This window comes from Planococcus citri, chromosome 2 (assembly GCF_950023065.1).
Source record: "Planococcus citri chromosome 2, ihPlaCitr1.1, whole genome shotgun sequence".
In the NCBI taxonomy this organism is placed as follows: domain Eukaryota; kingdom Metazoa; phylum Arthropoda; class Insecta; order Hemiptera; family Pseudococcidae; genus Planococcus; species Planococcus citri.
In genome coordinates this window covers 57,191,802-57,210,311 of record NC_088678.1, presented here as the reverse complement: position 1 = coordinate 57,210,311, position 18,510 = coordinate 57,191,802, and the positions used below count along the sequence as shown (strand labels likewise).

At 34.5% G+C, this 18,510-nt stretch overlaps 2 protein-coding genes across 4 annotated transcripts in view; one reads left to right on the top strand and one right to left on the bottom strand.

Annotated features, from left to right (window-relative positions):
* Positions 1-3,541, top strand: part of LOC135836621 (uncharacterized) — a 30,452-nt gene extending 26,911 nt beyond the window's left edge. For both annotated transcript variants that reach the window (XM_065351569.1, XM_065351568.1), the window contains one exon: positions 17-3,541. In XM_065351569.1, coding sequence (XP_065207641.1) covers positions 237-3,203 — 2,967 coding nt within the window. In that variant the 5' untranslated portion in view covers positions 17-236 and the 3' untranslated portion in view covers positions 3,204-3,541. The remainder of the gene's footprint in view (positions 1-16) is intronic.
* A 693-nt stretch (positions 3,542-4,234) lies between these two features.
* On the bottom strand, positions 4,235-6,751 carry Taf6 (TBP-associated factor 6). Of its 2 annotated transcripts, XM_065351565.1 has the most exons (10): positions 6,445-6,751; positions 6,286-6,372; positions 6,044-6,197; positions 5,818-5,971; positions 5,610-5,745; positions 5,339-5,518; positions 5,033-5,267; positions 4,797-4,945; positions 4,529-4,686; positions 4,235-4,407 (listed from the first exon to the last, which is right to left on the bottom strand). In XM_065351565.1, exons 1-9 carry the CDS (start codon positions 6,613-6,615, stop codon positions 4,561-4,563), a joined length of 1,392 nt encoding a protein of 463 aa, XP_065207637.1. In that variant the 5' UTR covers positions 6,616-6,751; the 3' UTR covers positions 4,235-4,407; positions 4,529-4,560. The 2 variants fall into 2 exon arrangements, with proteins under 2 accessions (XP_065207637.1, XP_065207636.1); XM_065351564.1 differs by having other exon boundaries at positions 4,235-4,686.
* Between the last annotated feature and the right edge of the window lie 11,759 nt (positions 6,752-18,510).

The following is an 18,510-nucleotide window of genomic DNA, read 5'->3' as shown; positions in this document are numbered from 1 at the left end:
TTGAAATATTTCACAGGAATCCTTTACATTGGGTTGTTCATAGCCGTCTAACAAACGTATCTTCGAGGAAGGAAAGCAAAGCAAAAAGCGAAACGATTTTGTCATCGATCCAGTCGTTACCATATTCTTGTTGAATTACGCAGCTGCAGCTCTCAAGTTTCCAATTCTGCGACTAAATTGTTTGAACGTTTGAGAGATTTGCTGATCGAAAAGTGTTTCAACATTCAACTATCAAGATGTTTTCCATTTGCAAAAGTAACGCACATCTATCGAAGCAGTTATATTATTTCCACGGAGGTAACGCCATAAAGATATTTCCCAATTTCGGAGGTTGTAATTACTTCTCAGAAAAATCATATCACATGCAAGAAACCGAAACAACTGTGATTTCTAGCTCACAAGATCATATTGATTTTCCAAAGTTAGTTCATTGTACTAATTCCAATGTGAAACAGGCATTCCTTAGCTTGTCAAATAACGCTAATTTTTCCAAGAAATTACGTTACATGCACGCGGGAAGTAACGAAAAGAGATACCCATACTTCAGAAGACACGCTGATTTCTCCAAGCAGCTAAACTTTACGATTAAAGACGAAAACTTGGCCGAGGAAATTGGTAATTTGGTGGAAGAATGGCTCTTGCGTTTCGATTCTTTGGGCAGAATGGAGGCAACTGGAATTTCCTGCACGTTCACTAATTTATTGAAACTCAATGTTTTCAGTACTGAATGGAGTCCTGAATATCGCGAAAATTTCAAACGGTTAATCGTTAGATTGACTGGAAAAGGAGACCAGTTATTAGATCCAAGTAGTCGATTTTTTTCTAAATTTAGTTCTCGGCAGATTGATATTATTTTGAACGCGTTTGCCAAATGGAATGTGTTGAATAGCAATGTATGGGAAGGTCGTGTTCAAATTAATGACCGGAAAATAGCCAAGATTGATTTATTTAGATCTGTAATCAATGGTTTGATACGTCGAGGAACTTGGATACTGGAGAATGAAACAGCTGATCGATTTGATCATCTAAGTATCACTATTTGTCTAAGTGCTCTATCGAAATGGAATATTGACAAGCTTGAAGGGTCTAAGAAATTCATCGGTTGTTTAGTAAAACAAGGCATTAAAGTTATTCATCAGTTCAATTCTTTAGCTGTCACAAACAGCCTAAGTGCTTTGTCCTGTTGGAATATAAGTGATTTCGAAGGTGCTAGAGAATTCATCGAACTGCTGCTTGAACGAGGAAGTTCAACGAGTGATACATTCACTTCTTCGAGTATCGCCAGAACCTTGAACGCAATGTCCAAATGGAAGATCGAAGAATTTACAGGAGCCAAGAAGTTCGCGATTCTCTTAATGAAACGAGGAACTTTGGTGGCGAATAACTTCAATTCTGTGGAGATGGCACTAAGTTGGAACGCACTGTCCAAATGGAACATCGAAGAGATGCAAGACGCTAGAGGTTTTATTGTTTCGTTGGTCAAGTATGGAAACTCTATCATCGATACGTTCAGTAACCAAAATATCACTAACAGTTTGAATGCGTTTTGCAAATGGAATATTTATGAATTACAAGGTTCCAAAGAGTTCATTGTTCGATTAATAAAACGAGGAAGCTTAACAGCCTGTGGTTTTGATCCTCAAGCAATTGGTAATAGTTTGAACGCGTTGTCAAAATGGAATATTCGCGAGTTGGAAGGAAGTAAATATTTCATCGAACAATTGGTCACAAATGGAATTGTAACAGCTGATACATTCGACTCGTTGAATATTTCTAGCTCTTTAAATGCTCTTTCCAAATGGGACATTGACGAAATAGAAAGAACCAGAGAATTTATTGCTCGATTGATAAAACGCGGTCGTTTGTTAATCAATAGCTTCACTTCACGGCGTATCGCCAACAGCTTGAACTCTCTCAGTAAATGGAATATTGACGAATTCGAAGGAGCCAGAGAGTTTATCATTGAACTTTTGAAGCATGGAAATTCCTCAATTGACGAATTCAATGCTCAAGCGACTGCTAATATTCTGAATGCTCTGTCAAAGTGGGAAATCGACGAGCTCGAAGGAACTAGAGAATTCATCGTTCGTTTAATTAAACATGGAAGTTCAACGATCACCGGATTTGATGGCCAGAATGTCAGTAATTGCTTAAATGCCCTCTCCAAATGGAACGTCGAGGAATTGGAAGGGGCTATGGAATTTATTGCAGAACTGGTCAAACAAGGGAATTCAATTTCCGGTGAATTCAATTCGCAAACAGTTGTTAATAGCTTGAATGCCCTAAGTAAGTGGAATATTGTTGGGATACAAGCAGCTCGAGATTTTATCGTCAATTCTGTAACTCGTGGAAGTGCTATCGTTGATAAATTTAGTCCTCAAGAAATTTCCGTCGGTTTAAACTCTGTGTGTAAATTCAACATTTTTGATAGCGAGAAATGGAACGATAATCAGTTGAAAAACTTCAAATATTTCGTTATCAAACTTGCTGAAAAAGGCACCGAAATATGCAGTGTGTTTACTTCTAGAAGCGTCGCTGAAATATTCGATGCTTTTTCAATACTGGACATTCTGAGTAAAGAAAAATGGACACCAGATGAACGGAACTTGTTGAAGAATTTCCTGGTCAGTCTTTTTAGTCTAGATGCTTCGTGTAAAAATTACACTCTCGTGGAGATTTCAATGATATATAGAGCGATATCTGATTGGAATATTCTTCAAGATGATGAATTTGACTCGAAACAAGTTGATCAGTTCAAATATTTCGTTAATAAACTGACAAATCGACTTCTCACCCTTGGAAATGAACAGAATTCGAAGGAACCTGACGTTAATATCAAATTTGCCGTTCAGATTATCAAAGATTTGCCTGAGCTCAAGTCTAAAAATCATATTCTGTTTGATAATCGGTTACTGGTTTCGTTGATGAGTTGCTTGAGTAGTAATTTGGAGAAATGCGGATCTTCTCATCTGAAGGAAGATTTGATTCAAACCAGTATTTTGACTGGTTTGCTTGATCTTTTAAAAATTGTCAGTGAATTGGAAGATAGACATGGTTTGGAAGGAGCATTTGACGAGAGTTTGTCTAAAATATACAATAAGGTGGTTGAGATTGATTTGAATCATATTAATGAAATAGAAGCATTAATTTACGAATTTAATAATTTACGTGTAATTCGAGATATGCAGTTTTTGTCTGGGTGAATTAATGAATTATCGTTTTTGCTGTGATAACATAGGTTTGAAAATTTCTTCATTTAAACGTTTCATTTTTTGATTTCAGAGGAATTGCTATTTAAAATAATTGACGTATCAAACACATCTGAAATGTACAAAATTGAAATATTTTTTTCTGTTCTATTCAAATTGTTTTCAATTGCCTGTGTTTTATTTTTATAGTGTACCTACTTTGTAAGTATGTTTTCTTAACTTCCTGTTTTGTTATTATTCAACTGTTCGTCTTGTTGTATTTATTGTTGTTGTTGTTGTTTATTATTAGCATTTTCCGGATGTAATTTTCAATAAATCGATTGAAATTGGAATCATTTGTTTTATTTCAGATGGAAAAAGGTTTCCATTGGTGAAATTGTACGGTTCCTAATTTATTTAACAAGAAAATCACCCACTGTCTTTGAGGATAAATATTTTGTCTTATGAGAGAGGTATCCCAACTTGCATGACAATTTTTGAACCGGACAAAAAGTCAGACTGAATGACCAAAAGAGCATGCAAAATAATGAACATCACCATCACTCCATCAGTCAAAATGTTTAGTTCTAAAGCGCATTTTTTCATTTATTTTTTCAAAATTAATTTTAAGAATCTTTAGGTCAGAAATGAGAAAAAAACCGAAATTTTACCAAGTCAATTTGTTCGAATTTTAATTAATTAGGTACGTTGTTTAAGGTAAAATGAACGTGAATTAGCTCAATTTTTATCTTCGGTTGACCAGTTAAGAAAGACCAAATCCACGTAGCAATATGACAAATCACAAAAAACTTAGCTGATTCGCTATATTATTATGCTTTAAATGATTTGAATTTGAACAAATTAACTTATTTAATTAATATTTCATTGACCTAAATTGATGTGAAAATCGAGGCGATACAAATTTTGCGGTGAGCATTCGGAATATGCGATCAAAATACTCGTATATAATTGAAAGAAATACGATTACAAATGATGCAGTGCAATGTAACACACTGAGAGAAACGCAGCAACAAAAATGAAAATAATAACAACAGAAATGCAATTTTAATTCTACAAAAATACAAACAAAAATGTGATCTTAGAAAAAATAGTACTTATATTAATCTAATCCTAATTTCATATCGTACACATTAAACATTAATTCATGAATCACATTCACATAATTAAAAATATATATATATGGCGAAGATCATTCGTGCTGGTAAATTCCAAACAAACAGCGAAATACGAGTACAATGAAAAAAATAAAAATTAATATTATATCGCCTGTATCGCCTGTAAGATGTTTTAAAAACAAGGAATTTCGTGAAATTTGTTACCTAGCTAGACATCCCGATGGAAGAAAGGCAGATTAAACATTCGATGATGCACGAGCTTTCGATACAGCGTTGTATAAACTAGGTCCCAAAGAACCGTATTCCTTTCTATATTCATCAGCATCAAGCGGGCCCGTTTTTAAAACCGGAGCTAGTACTTTCTGAAAATAAAAAATAATTACATCATTTCAGATTCTGATAAAATAATTACATCATTTCAGATTCTGATAGAAAATTGATCAAATAAACTCAAGAGTAGGCGAATACTCACAATTAGTAAATTCTTTATCTGCGACGCCGCTATTCTATCTGCATTATTAGGCGTACTCCGTTCAAGAACGCCGTCAAGTCGAGCTAATAATGCTTTCACCCTCGGTAATACGTATAGTTTCACAAGTTGTGGTCCTAATTCAGCTAAGCCTAATTTAGAAATTTAACCAGATAAGTAAATTTCAAAATAAAATATTAAAACATTTTGTTTCGTACTTAAATGAAAGTACGCAGTACCTTGAATAGCGCCATAAACAGTAGGCAAATGAGAAGAATCATTGTTTATAGCATCCGAAAAGAGTCGGGTAATACGGCATTGAATATTATTTACAGATGTATTGAAAGTTTTACTGATTTGCGAGATGATGCGTGATGCGAAATCTCGAAGTGCCCAATGATTATCTTGATCTGGCCTTAAGCATAATTGTTTACTCAGAACACACGTTAGAACCGATGGTATCAATTCATGAAGCTATAAATGATACATTTTAAATTAATATTCGTAAAATTATCAAGTTCAGCAGAACAAAAATTTATGCTTACGTATTTCTCCAAATATAATGTAGGGTTATCAAAAAGAGATTTCACCATACGCATGAGATAAATCAACAAAGCTAAATTATGCTGAACTACGTTAACTTTAACGCCTTCTGCAATGAACGTACACATACGTGGAAGCATCGCGTGTAATCCAGGATCATTGGCCAAACTTTGTAAAGCTTCCTGCAAAATTTTAATACAGCAATGAACAATACGAATGAAAATTATCGATGGTTATACAAATATACATTATAGGGAAAGAGAAAAAAAATACCGTTCTTCGGATTTCATCAGATCCCACACAAGCTTCGGTAATTTCTTTATAATATAACTGTTGCTCAACAGATAATTCGTGAGTAGCTAATTGCTTCACATGGACTGTTTCGACGTTTTTCAATTTATGCATTTTTCTAAAATGAAAGCAACATTAGACGATCCAAACACGAAGCGAATATCGGTTCATTTTAATTAGTTCTACCAACCCAGTTGCTGGTTTTCCATGCGCCTCCTTCTCATTTTCTTTCTTCTTCAAATTAGCAACCGGATTGACACTCTCTAATTTTTGCTCGTCTTTGGAAACTGGCGGCGGATTTTCTGGTATCGTTGGCTGTACTCCATCGATTACTAACCAGTGAGCTGCGAAACATGATCATCTATTAAATACTTTTCCCGCACAGAATAATTTTCCTCCAATACCATTATACTTACATCTAACAGCGGTTTCTAGAGGGAATTTTATATTGGTGTTGTAGACAATATCAGTGAGATCCATTTCTTTATCTTCGGTGTAGTGCAACTCGCGTCCTCCGCCAGAAGCAAAACGAAATGGAATATGTTCCGCTGAACTGAACCCGTACAATGGCTATAAGAAAAAAATAATGATAATATACTAAAAATAAACATCGATATGGTGCAAATGTACAGCTGAATAAATTATGGAAGACATTTACCTCAATATTATTCAAAACGAGAGCATTATCAATATCACAAGGCATTGCTCTGATTCTTCTTGAATGCGTCATAAATTTCATTGCATCCTGAACACAATAAGCATCAGATATTTGATATAATACATTGTTTATTCTACACAGGTATTATTCAATTCTTACTTGAATGATATGTTTCAGTTTGAATGTAATATCTTCGGATAATTCTTTGCCACATTCATCCGATAAGTTCGGTATTCCAACGCTTTCAGCGATCACTTTCAACGACTCTATAGATATTGTTGTACCATAATTCGCTGTAGATGAACTGCTATTATTCGAATTGCCACTCATTTTGATCGTTCATACAGAATGAGTTTCACGCAGTTATTCTAAAAATCCGGCGAAGTCAGTGAAGAAAAACACTGAATTGATAAAATGATGTTGACGATTTGACAGATGAGAGAGTCTATGGAGCTAATCCAAGTGCCACTTTCCCTCGTGTAACATCGGACGTGTTCGAGGCTATTCGAGTCCAAGAACACTCACTTACTTATACTTTTTATTTTATTTTTATTTTTAATATGTAGAACGAAATTTGATTTTATTTTTATTTTAAAAATACTTAATGGACGAAATACAATATTACTATAATTAAACATAACACATCCATCACATAATGTGCTCTTCTGTCTTGACTTTTTTTTTCGAAGTAGGTAGATAAATTTACTAAAGTTTAACTTTACTGTTCACTCAACCTAAATTTCAACGGAGAATATGGACTGCAGCAATAAGCAAGGAAACTGCAGAAGTGCAGACAAGAGTTCGGATTTTTTAAAAAACACAATATTTAAAACAACGTCGAGTTTTAAACAAAAAAAAGTTTAAAATTAAAATATGCTAGGTATTTAAATCTTAAAACATGTGTTTTTTTAAATACAAACTTGTTTTATTTTTTCAACTGTTGCAGTCAGTTTTTGACCAAATTTTTGTTATTGTACATATTTTATTATTTTCATTAGAAAAAAGGCGATGTACCGACAGTACTTCTGTAGAGCTACTGAGAGAACAGCATGGCATAACAACTTTTTCATTTTTGGGCAAAGATTGCATACCAAAACGGAAAAACCCCAAAACAAAATGAAAAGATGTCTTTTTATAAATAAATGCAATAAATTACGTAATTAATGACTAATGACTTGAGCAAAATCATTATAGAGGAATATACATTAAAAATTGAAAATTGAAAAATGCATGTTTTTTACATAATTTGCAATTATAGACACTATACCTGTGCCCTCCGGGTAAGACATCCAACTGCAGGCAACGGGGAAAAGGGATGGTAGCAGAGCTGGGGCGACTCTTTGATTTTAGGAGTCCGCGCAATACCACCTCTACACAAGGCCTCAGCGCAGAAAAACTTGGCAACAGGGTGTGGGCTGAACGTTATCATTTGTGTATGGTAGTTAGTATGGAGTTTGGTGGGAATTGAGAAGAAAATGAGTTTTAATTTGAATTATTTTCGCGTTATTTGATTGAATTTATTCTTTAAAATTGTTCTAAATGCCTTTTTAAGTGTTGTGCTCCATATTGCAAAAAAAATTATAATAATGGGTGGCCGAAATATTCAATTTTCAAGTTCCCATAAGATGAAATATGCCGGTATCTCGTTAGTGTAAGTTAGTGTTTCTCGCGATTAATAATTAAATAAATAATTTTGAGTAATTGTTTCGGTATCTTATTCATCAACAGTCAACTAAACTATAATTAATTCATCGGCTAGCTTGTTTGAATCAGTACTCTTCGTACAACGAATCTGTATTGTTGGGTTTCTACCAGTTCCTGCACCAGAAACTGGATTAAGGCATAAGTAATTTCGTAAATCAGTTTTAATATCATCAGTGAATGCGCTAATAGTTTCAATGTCCTTTAAGTAAGTACATTAATTCAGCTGTGATTGATCTTCGCGTGTAATGATCATTTCAATCAAACTTAAAACTAAACTGATCCGAATCTGTTAGTTGAAATTCTGTGTTCAGCATTCTTCCTTACTTTGAATCGCTTCAGGAAATATGATCTAAAATATTACAGTGCATCTTCCAATGATCAAATATCAGTTTTACTCAATCAATAATTACTGTCAGTTGTTTCGTTTTCAATATCATCACGCATATTTTATGTGTAATTTGAATGAACACAGGATCGGATCTTACAGAAGTACATTCTATTTCAAAGTGTTTTTCAAGTCATAGTAGTTGAAAATTCGCCGATTCGTGTTATTTCTTATTCAATAATAAGGTACGTAGATGAATTTCGATTACTGATCGTAGTTATTGCGAGTAGTTTTGAAAAGGCTGGGATTTAATTCAACTTAACAGTTGACAATGTGTTATCAGTCAGTGTTATGTGTACCCGATGTTTAAATCTGAATAGAATGCAATTTTGAGAGAGTTAAAGGTTATTTGAGAATAGAAAAGTGATCTACGATTCATTCACATCATTTTTCCATCCTCAAAAATCCATGTATTCACTCAAAATTCCATTCTATTCCAATTTAAAAGCGTAGTACTGGCGCGCACAGAGCTTTAACTTTCATATCTATCGACGCATTGAAGGGAAAGTTTCAAATTTAGGTCTACGATTGTAGGGCATGAAATGTAGATTGTTTTTCACCCGTAAAATACCTATGTGCTCATTAAATTTTTCGAGTAATTAAACAAAAACGATGAGAAAATGTACTTTTCCCATAATATGCCATCCAAACTTCAGCCTACCAGAGAATTGTCAACGTCGCAATCCAGTTTTGCGCTGAGGCCTTATGTAGAGGTGGTATTGGTCCGCGACTCATTAGCGCGACTCCTGGATTTTAAGAGTCAGCGACTCTAAAAAGCGACTCCGTAAATGAAGGAGTCTGAGAGGAGTCGGACTCTTTTAGCTGCGACTCTTTTCGCGACTCTTGCGACTCTTTTCTTGGTTCGATAAATTTATTAAGTTTTAAATCTGTAACATTCCCATAGTGCTAGAGTGACTTTTTCGATTTTTGGTGAATTTTCAAAAATCAAATTTTGACTAAAGTGTGGGAAAAAATCAAAATGTTACCAAATTAACCTAGAAAGCTGAAATTTGGGATATACCCTATTTTTGACCTGCCAAATCGATTGAAAAGTGTTTCAAACCGTTTTTAACAGTTCTGGAGACTCCAGAAGATTTTTAAAACTCGAAACTAATTTCAATTCTCTACGAAGTCGACTGCAGGTGAATTTGAAGTCGTTTTGGAGTCTCCAGCGATTTTTTGAAAATTATTGGAGGATCCAGTAGATATTTGAAACTTGAAATTTCCTCAAAATTTCATCAAATGTTGATGGAAAGCTAAAATTAAATCTGCACTTCAATTTTAACACTCTCTGAAGACGATTTCCGCTGGGTTCAAGTCATTTTGAAGCCTGCAGCGACTTTTTAAAAATTACTGGAGCCTCCTCCGGATTTTTGAAATTTGAAATTTTCACATTTCATCAAATGGGGTAAGCAAGCTGAAATTTACTCTGCAAACTAATTTAAATACAATGAAGTCGACTGCACAGTGGTTTCAAGTGGTTTTGAAGCTTCCAGCTACCTACTTGAACTACTTTTTGAAAACTTCAATTTTCCTAAACACGCCATGAAACCTTTCAAAAAGTCACATGAGGCTCCAGAATGACTTGAACCCATCTGAAGTCGTCTACAGAGGGTGTTAAAATTGGAGTGCAGAGTTGATTTTAGCTTTCCATCTCCATTTGATAAAATTTTGGGGAAAATTAAAGTTTCAAAAATCTACTGGAGGCTCCAGTAATTTTCAAAAAATCTCTGGAGACTTCAAAACGACTTCAAATTTACTTGCAGTCGACTTGGTAATGAATTGAAATAATTAGTTTGCGGAATGAATTTCTGCTTTCCATCTCCATTTCTGATATTTCATGAAATTTTGTGGGAATTTCGATTTTTTAAAATCTGCTGGCGGCTCCAGAACTGCTCAAAACGGGTTAAGACAGTTTTCAATCGATTTGGCAGGTCAAAAATAGGGTATATCCCAAATTTCAGCTTTCTAGGTTAATTAAGTAAAATTTTGATTTTTTCCCCACACTTTGGTCAAAATTCAAAATTTGATTTTTGAAAATTCGCCGAAAATCGAGAAAGTCACTTTACAGCACTTGAAATTTTGACAGGTGATGAATTTTTGCCTGCTTTTTAGATTTACCTTTGTACGGGTTAAAAAATTTCATGCAAATCATATGTTCTTAGAATGCAAAATCTGCGATTTCGGCTGACCTGTCAATCAAAATGGCCGCCATTTTGTAAGTAGAAGTAATAGGGCCACTTTTTTTTTTGAGGAAAAGGGCTACAAACAAATGTTCCTTACCTTAGGACTCCCCCTTTAAGAGAAAAGTTGTCCCGGAAGATGGACAGGGGGTGCAATTGATCCTTATGCGGGCCCCTGCGACTAAAATCTCACACTTTTTGTACTCCTAAGTGCCGTATTATATCACGGTAATAATTTTTGTGATTATTTTGGGAGTCGCAAGAGTCGCGTGGCGCGACTCTTCAAAAAAAAGAGTCAGACTCCTCAAAATTGCGACTCATTCAATTAAAGAGTTTCAAAAGAGTCCGACTCTGAGTCGCACCGTTGCGACTCCCCGCGACTCTTCTACGCGACTCCGAGTCGCCCCAGCTCTGGATGGTAGTAAAATCTTGTGTCATGCCAACTTCTCCCGCTGGGTGCTTTTGGCTGCGCTGTACTTCAATTTTGCAGGCAACAGGGAAAAGGGAGGGTTGTGTAGTCTGGAAGGAACTCCTGGCTGCGCGCGCAGTCAGGAGTACCTCGTGGACTACACAACCCTCCCTTTTCCCTGTTGCCTGCAAAATTGAAGTACAGCGCAGCAAAAAGCACCCAGCGGGATAAATTGGCATGACACACGTAATTCAGCCAATATGGCTGCTAGTTGCATGTCTTCCCGCAGGTACAGTGTCTATATTTGCAATCAACTTGAATTAATTAAACTATATGTATACCTAGTCAACATTCAAGAATTCCTTTCTTTACCTAGGTACCAATAGGTATCAGACCGATCATACTCATCACACGATAATGAAATTCTCGGTCATTGTCCTGTTTATGGTTGACAAAGACATTTAGCATTGTTTTAGTTTTAATTGTTATTTTCTACTTATTGTAGGTAATTTAAACACGTATGTATATGTATGTACCTAATTCATTAATTATTACACGCAAGTAGGTATTAAAATATTTGTTTACAAATTATCTCTGTATTCCGAATCTGATTTGGACAGTGATGTCGTATCGAAAGCCCACAGGCCAAAACGACACGAGAAATTAAAAAAATGTCATACTGTATGTACTATGTACTATGTAAATGTGTAAAATGAATTCATAAGCAAATTCCCGATGGGAATATCGGAATAAAATAAAGAATTGGTACAAATTAGAATTAATTCGAGTAGGTACTCAAGTAGTTAGTACCTACTAGGTACATACGTTATTAATTACAATACTTAATGTTTAGAACAATGTATGTATTAGGTACTAGGTATAGTGTTAATTTTCAATAATTGTCCTGAAATTTGTGGCTTTGATCATTGTTTTGGGTGTAAGGTTAAGTATCTAGTTATGCAAAACACAGCGTTTTTTTAACATTCGAAAAATCTAATTGTTGGATCGTTCAGAACGTCGATTTCGATGTAAAATAACATTTAAACCGGTAAGTTGGCATCCTCGAATGCAATAAATTATACGTAGATAGGAGCTCAGCGGTCCCAATTTACCCCAGATTTTACTTTTTTACATTCATAGAGGGTTTTTACTTTTTTAGAGAGAAAAACAAGAAAATATTGGAAAATGTCGAAGAAGTTGCCTACTCTTAAGGCGCAAAAATTATAAGGATTCGAAAAACTAATAATTGTTGGAACATTTGGAACGTCGATTAAAATTTTCGTATGAAACTGTTTTTAAACCAGTAAGAATTGGCATCCTTGAACGAAATAAATTGTAAATTCGAACTCTACGGTTCCAATTTACCTCAGAATCGTATTTTTCACATTCGTAGAAGGCTAAATAAATAATTAACAATATTTTATTCGCAGTCAAATACAAAAAAGAAACATATCCTAGATTTGGACGAAAATTGGCAAGGAAGCTAACTTTAAGTGGGAGATTTACTAGAAAATTTTCGAGCTCTTTAGCCGTTCAGAAGGCTGAACCAAGGGTCCTCAGAGTAGGTTAATTTTTGAAAAAAGTGCTAGTTTTGTATTTTTTTACGTAGTAGTAAAACTGTACAGGCAATCCCTTGATCACATCCTTCTTCTCCCGCTAAAAAATTGTTATTTGGATTTTTGAACATCCCTGCAGATCCATCGACTTCAAAATTCAAGACCAGTAAGATCACTTTTAATCGTACATACATAAGTATACTCTTATCAAGCACTTGGAAATTTACAAATCGCGAAAATTGCGATTTTCTTGTATTAATATAGGTAATTAATTTACCCAGCAGAACTTTTCCACCGTAAAAAATTATTTTTACAAAAACCTAACGATGGATTCGTGTTTAGCGGGTCAAAACACCCCGATAGCTACACTTTTTAGATCAACTTTTCAACATCATTATTTTTCACTCATTTTTGTAGGTGCTACAGAAAATTCAAGAACAAAAGTGAATTGATTGTGAAAAGTGTGGTTATCAGGGTATTTTTACCTGCTAAACACAAATCCAGCGTTAGTTTTCTGTAAAAATAATTTTTAATGGATGAAAAAATGAGAAAATCACAATTTTTACGATCCGCAAATCTTCAAGTGTTTAATAGAAGTTTAAAAGTGGTCTTATACTAGTTTTGAATTTTGAATTCAAATGGTCTAGGATGTTCAGAAACTCAAATGGCAGCTTTTTAAGAGAGGAGGGGAGGGTGATAACCGAAGGACTGTATAGAATGTACCACAAAAAAACACGTTTTAAAAATGACCTCACTTTGAGGATCCCTGGCTCAGCCTCCTAAACGGCTTATGGGCGTTCAAAATTTTTCTGGATAGTTTCTAACTCAAAGTAAACTTTCTCACCAATTTTCATCCAAATTCAGGTAATTTTATTTCTTTTCACTGCACCCTAAAGTAGGTAGGTCTATAGGTACATTAGGATGAAGTGAGTAAAAAAAAATACATTTATCTTAGATTAGATTTAGACGAAAATGGGTGAGGATGTTTACTTTGAGTAGAGGACTATCCAGAAAAAATGTTGAGCTCCCCAACTGTTCAAGGGGCTGAGCCATGAATTCTCAAATTAGGGTCATTTTCGAAAAAAAAAAACTTGTATTTTTCCATTTTTGGGAACTATGACCTGTGCAGTACCTCGGTTATGCCCCCCCCCCATATTGTTGCGATTTGAGTTTCTAAACATCCCTGGCCCATTGGATTCAAAATTTAATAGTTAACTACCACTTTTAGTACCTACTCTATACTCTTCTAAGCCCTTGAATTTTGGCGGTTCGCAAAAATTACTACTTCTTATCAACTTTCTTACACTTTTCTGTTACATATTAATTAATTTCCAAAATTCCCCGCGTATTACACTTTTGAGGACCATTTTGATCAAATTTTCAAAATTCATATTTTTTTACTCATTTTTGTAGATGCTATAAAAAACTTTAGCAAAAAAAGTAAATTTACAGTCAAAGGGCCGGTCTAAATATGGCGAATTTTTCAAACCCATACCTATGTAGGTAGCTAGGTACTTATCGTAAATTTTTTCCATAGATAATAGAATTTAAAAAAAATGAATAGGTAGATAATTTTGCTTCATAGAAATAGTTTTATAATAATGATTTGATGCTCTCGCCAAATTCCGTTTTAAATATTCATCAACTTGAAATTCAAACTCCACACTCCAGTCAACTGAAAACGATTAAAATTAATTTAATGAGTTTTCTTGTCAAAAGTAATGAAGAACAGATATTATTAAAACAGGGTAAACTGCAAAGATCATTATTCAAGAGAACGTGCCCTCGATTGGTAAAACATTGAAGAGCAACGAGGGTAAGTAATAGATAACAGGAAGTGAAATTGTATTCCTTTTCTTCGAATAACCTTCCTAAAGTTCATTCCACATCCCTTAAATATATACCCTAAATATATTTAGGGTAGCCTAACGCTAAATATCACAAGAAATACATGCCGATAGATGAAAACGAATTACAAATTAACGAGCTGAAGAAACATTTAAACGCGTTCTTCGAATGACAGCAAATAAAATACGTCATTAATCACCTATAGTATTCGATTCTGTTTATGTACTTGATAGAAGCTCGATTTGATTACGTTGAATAACTAGTTTACATGCTTGGCTATAATACATACTCGTATATAGAATGGTTTCCAAAAATGTTTGCGGATTAGGAATTTAATTATTTCAGGAGGTATGCGCGAGCCTAAAGGTATATTCTGCTACTTATTGTAGGCTATGTATAACTGAGCAAATAGGTAGGTAGGTACTTATATGAACTGTCTATGTAGGTATGTATCTTCACTATCTTCACTTGGACAACTACCCTACTCACTATACTTATACTACATATGTATTATGTAGATATTTTTTCTGAAAAATTGTTATTTTTTTCTGGTCCCTTTATTGCGTGTCTACTATTTTCCGAAGGTGTTGATTTGAAATTCAAGAACATCGTTATGCATTGCTTATTTACTTTAAAATTTTAAGTTTCATCTGATCCATGTAGAGAAATCCAAATAAATCACTTCAAAATCAAATTACGATTACCAGTGAGTAAGTATAAAAATACTAAAAAAATCCTCAAAAAGAAACTTTTGTGCTTTTTCCAACAGGTATCTAATATTTACGTAAAAGCAAGAATAAAAGTAACACAATCTGCATATACATAAATAATTGACTCAAAAAAAGGGATGCACCGCACTTGACGTTTCCCGACTACGATTTCAGCAAAAGGCGGTCTTTTAGAAAAAAAACTTTTCCAGGGCCCTCGTTTATTGAAATTTTAATTACTTGCTGTGATTAAATACTCGTATGTATTTTATTGGAATGTAAGTAGGTACAATATAGATCCTATTACCTATGATACATTTCTTGAGTAACGAAAGTGTAATCGCGTCATTGAGAAAAAAATTACGAACCTCTAAAAAAATATAAATTCGAGGCAAAAATGTATCAATGACAGAAGTGGATTCAAGGAGGTTACCTATATAGTCCAAGAGCTATACCCACTGCGATTGCCCTGAAATAACTGAAAGCTGGGACTGGTCTCAAAAGTTAGTATACATACCCATATTTTAAAAGCACTCGGTCTGCCAATCTGCAGCTGCTGCTTTAAAGCTCAGCGAAAGCTCAAAAGTTCACAATTTTTCTGAACTTTTGCCCCAGAAAACTGATGGCTCAAATTGGTGCCAAATTATAGCATTTTTCGCGCTGAATCCGAATATGTAAGTCTGCCGACCTTAAAGTGCTGCCAAAGCCCCGCCAGACTGGTTTAAAGGGGGGTCAAATTTCGCAAATTTCATCTTTTTGTGCTAAATTCGCATAAAAAGCTATAAAATCGATTTAAAAATGATTTTCAAGCAGTTTAACGAAATGCTCTATGGGTAAAATGATTTTTAGATGCCAAAATTTTTCAAAATTTCCATTTTTGGGGGGGTGGGGCATAAGGGGAGTGTCGAAAAATTCACCAAATATGGCCTTGTGATACATCAAAATATATGTTTTTTGGGCCACGGAATTCGATTATGGTAATATTTTTCACATCACCCGGTCCCCCGACCCGCAGCTGCTACTGTAAAGTTCAGTAAAAGCTCAAAAGTTCACAATTTTTCTGAACTTTTGCCCGAGAAAACTGATGGCTCAAATTGGTGCCAAATTATAGCATTTTTCGCGCTGAATCCGAATATGCAGGTCTGCCGACCCTAAAGTGCTGCCAAAGCCCCGCCAGACCGGTTCAAAGGTGGAGTAAATTTGGTAAATTTCAAGTTGAGCTGTCACTGAACTTAAAAGCAGCAGCTGCGGGTCGGGGGACTGGGTGATGTGAAAAATATTGCCATAATCGAATTCCGTGGCCCAAAAAACATATATTTTGATGTATCACAAGGCCATATTTGGTGAATTTTTCGACACTCCCCTTATGCCCCACCCCCCAAAAAATGAAAATTTTGAAAAATTTTGGCATCTAAAAATCATTTTACCCATAGAGCATTTCGTTAAACTGCTTGAAAATCATTTTTAAATCGATTTTATAGCTTTTTATGCGAATTTAGCACAAAAAGATGAAATTTGCGAAATTTGACCCCCCTTTAAACCAGTCTGGCGGGGCTTTGGCAGCACTTTAAGGTCGGCAGACCTACATATTCGGATTCAGCGCGAAAAATGCTATAATTTGGCACCAATTTGAGCCATCAGTTTTCTGGGGCAAAAGTTCAGAAAAATTGTGAACTTTTGAGCTTTCGCTGAGCTTTAAAGCAGCAGCTGCGGATTGGCAGACCGAGTGCTTTTAAAATATGGGTATGTATACTAACTTTTGAGACCAGTCCCAGCTTTCAGTTATTTCAGGGCAATCGCAGTGGGTATAGCTCTTCTACTAATACATTGGGATATAAGTAGGTAGATAATTACAACGCCTCCTGTTTTATATTTAAACAATTTAGATTTGTCGGAAAAATTGTTAATTCAGATTAAATTGTCGATCCATCCACAAAATTGTGATTCTTTTTCGAGGGCTAACTTGTAATTTTTTGTTTCCCAAATCACCCACAGGGTGTTCGAAATTTTTTTTCAACTTTTAAAAATATCATGAATAGGTATATCTAAGTATATAAGACTTCTTGAATTGCAAATTTTGGAAAGTTTTTGCCCTCGCTTTCAGTAGGGCCAATTTGGTTCTCTTCTTCAAAATAAGAATAATTTTGAGAAACCATGGATCATTCAAATTTGGAAAACATTGAGATCAGGAAACCATATTTCTTTCATTAAAATTGATGCTGTTTTACTTACCTATGGAATTTAGGTAGGTAAATCTTTCCAAGTTTTTGCACTTGGGCCACTCAAAATTCTACTATTTGGACTCTCAACTTAATAATTGAAAAAGTAAAAAAAGTGAACTGAAAAATTTCAGAAATGATTATGAAACCATTTGAAAATGCCAACTAGGTAAAAGTAGAGATCTCTTGAAAATGTTCCACTCCTTCTCCCTCCTCCAACTAAAGCAAGTATAGAATGCTTATTCTTTAAAAAAAAAAATTTAGGTCAAAAATGAGTTTTTTATTTTAACGAGTTTTTTTCCTCTGTGAAGAAGTCCTTTCCCAGCTTCCCTCAACCAAAAAAATATATATAGACTATAATTTCATTTTCTCAAAAACGTTTAATTAAAGAAGAAACTTCTTCTAAAAAACTTCATTCAAAAAGAGATTTTCTCACACATGTATAAAATTAAGTTTCCATCAAAACTGAAAGGTTAGGTTAAGAATAAATTTTGTTTTTCGTGACAAATACCTAATAATGTTTGGAGATAAGTTTATCTTTTTTGATAAAGTTTTTCTCAAGAGATTTCTTAAAACCGAAGTTTTGTACCTTATAGCTTTTGTTTCATGAAATTTCTATTTTCCTCTCAAAAAAATGCAAATAAGTACTTAATCAGTTTTTCTTCAAAAATCAAGATTGTCTTTCTAAAAATACAATTCGGCGCATACCTACTCTCTTTAAAAATGAAAAAGAATTTTCATTTTCTGTTCAAAAATAAAGTTTTCATTTGATTTTCAAAAACGACAATAGCATTTTAGGCCATTCCGCGTCAATTGGACCAAGAAGTGATAGGGGGGTTCGGCGATTCTTTTGAAATTTTTCCTGTGGAAAGACCTACCGAAAGGATGACCAATGGCGCAAATCGCAGCCCTCTAGCCCATTTAAAGGCAGCCAGGGGGTGTCAAAGTTTTCAGTGAACCAAAAATATCATCCATTTCAGCATGGATTACTGGATAACCGCGATACGTACCAAAATGGAACATTTTCCCATAGTCAAGGGTTTTGAAAGGCTTTTTGGTGATATCATAAAAATCAGTGTTGCCACTTTTTTTCGTACAAAAAATCAGCTCAAAAAGTTTCAAAACGTAGTTTTTACATCGTTCCGACTCTCAAAAATTCTGAAAAAAATACATTACGGACAACTTTTCATGCTGAACAACATATTAAAAAATTG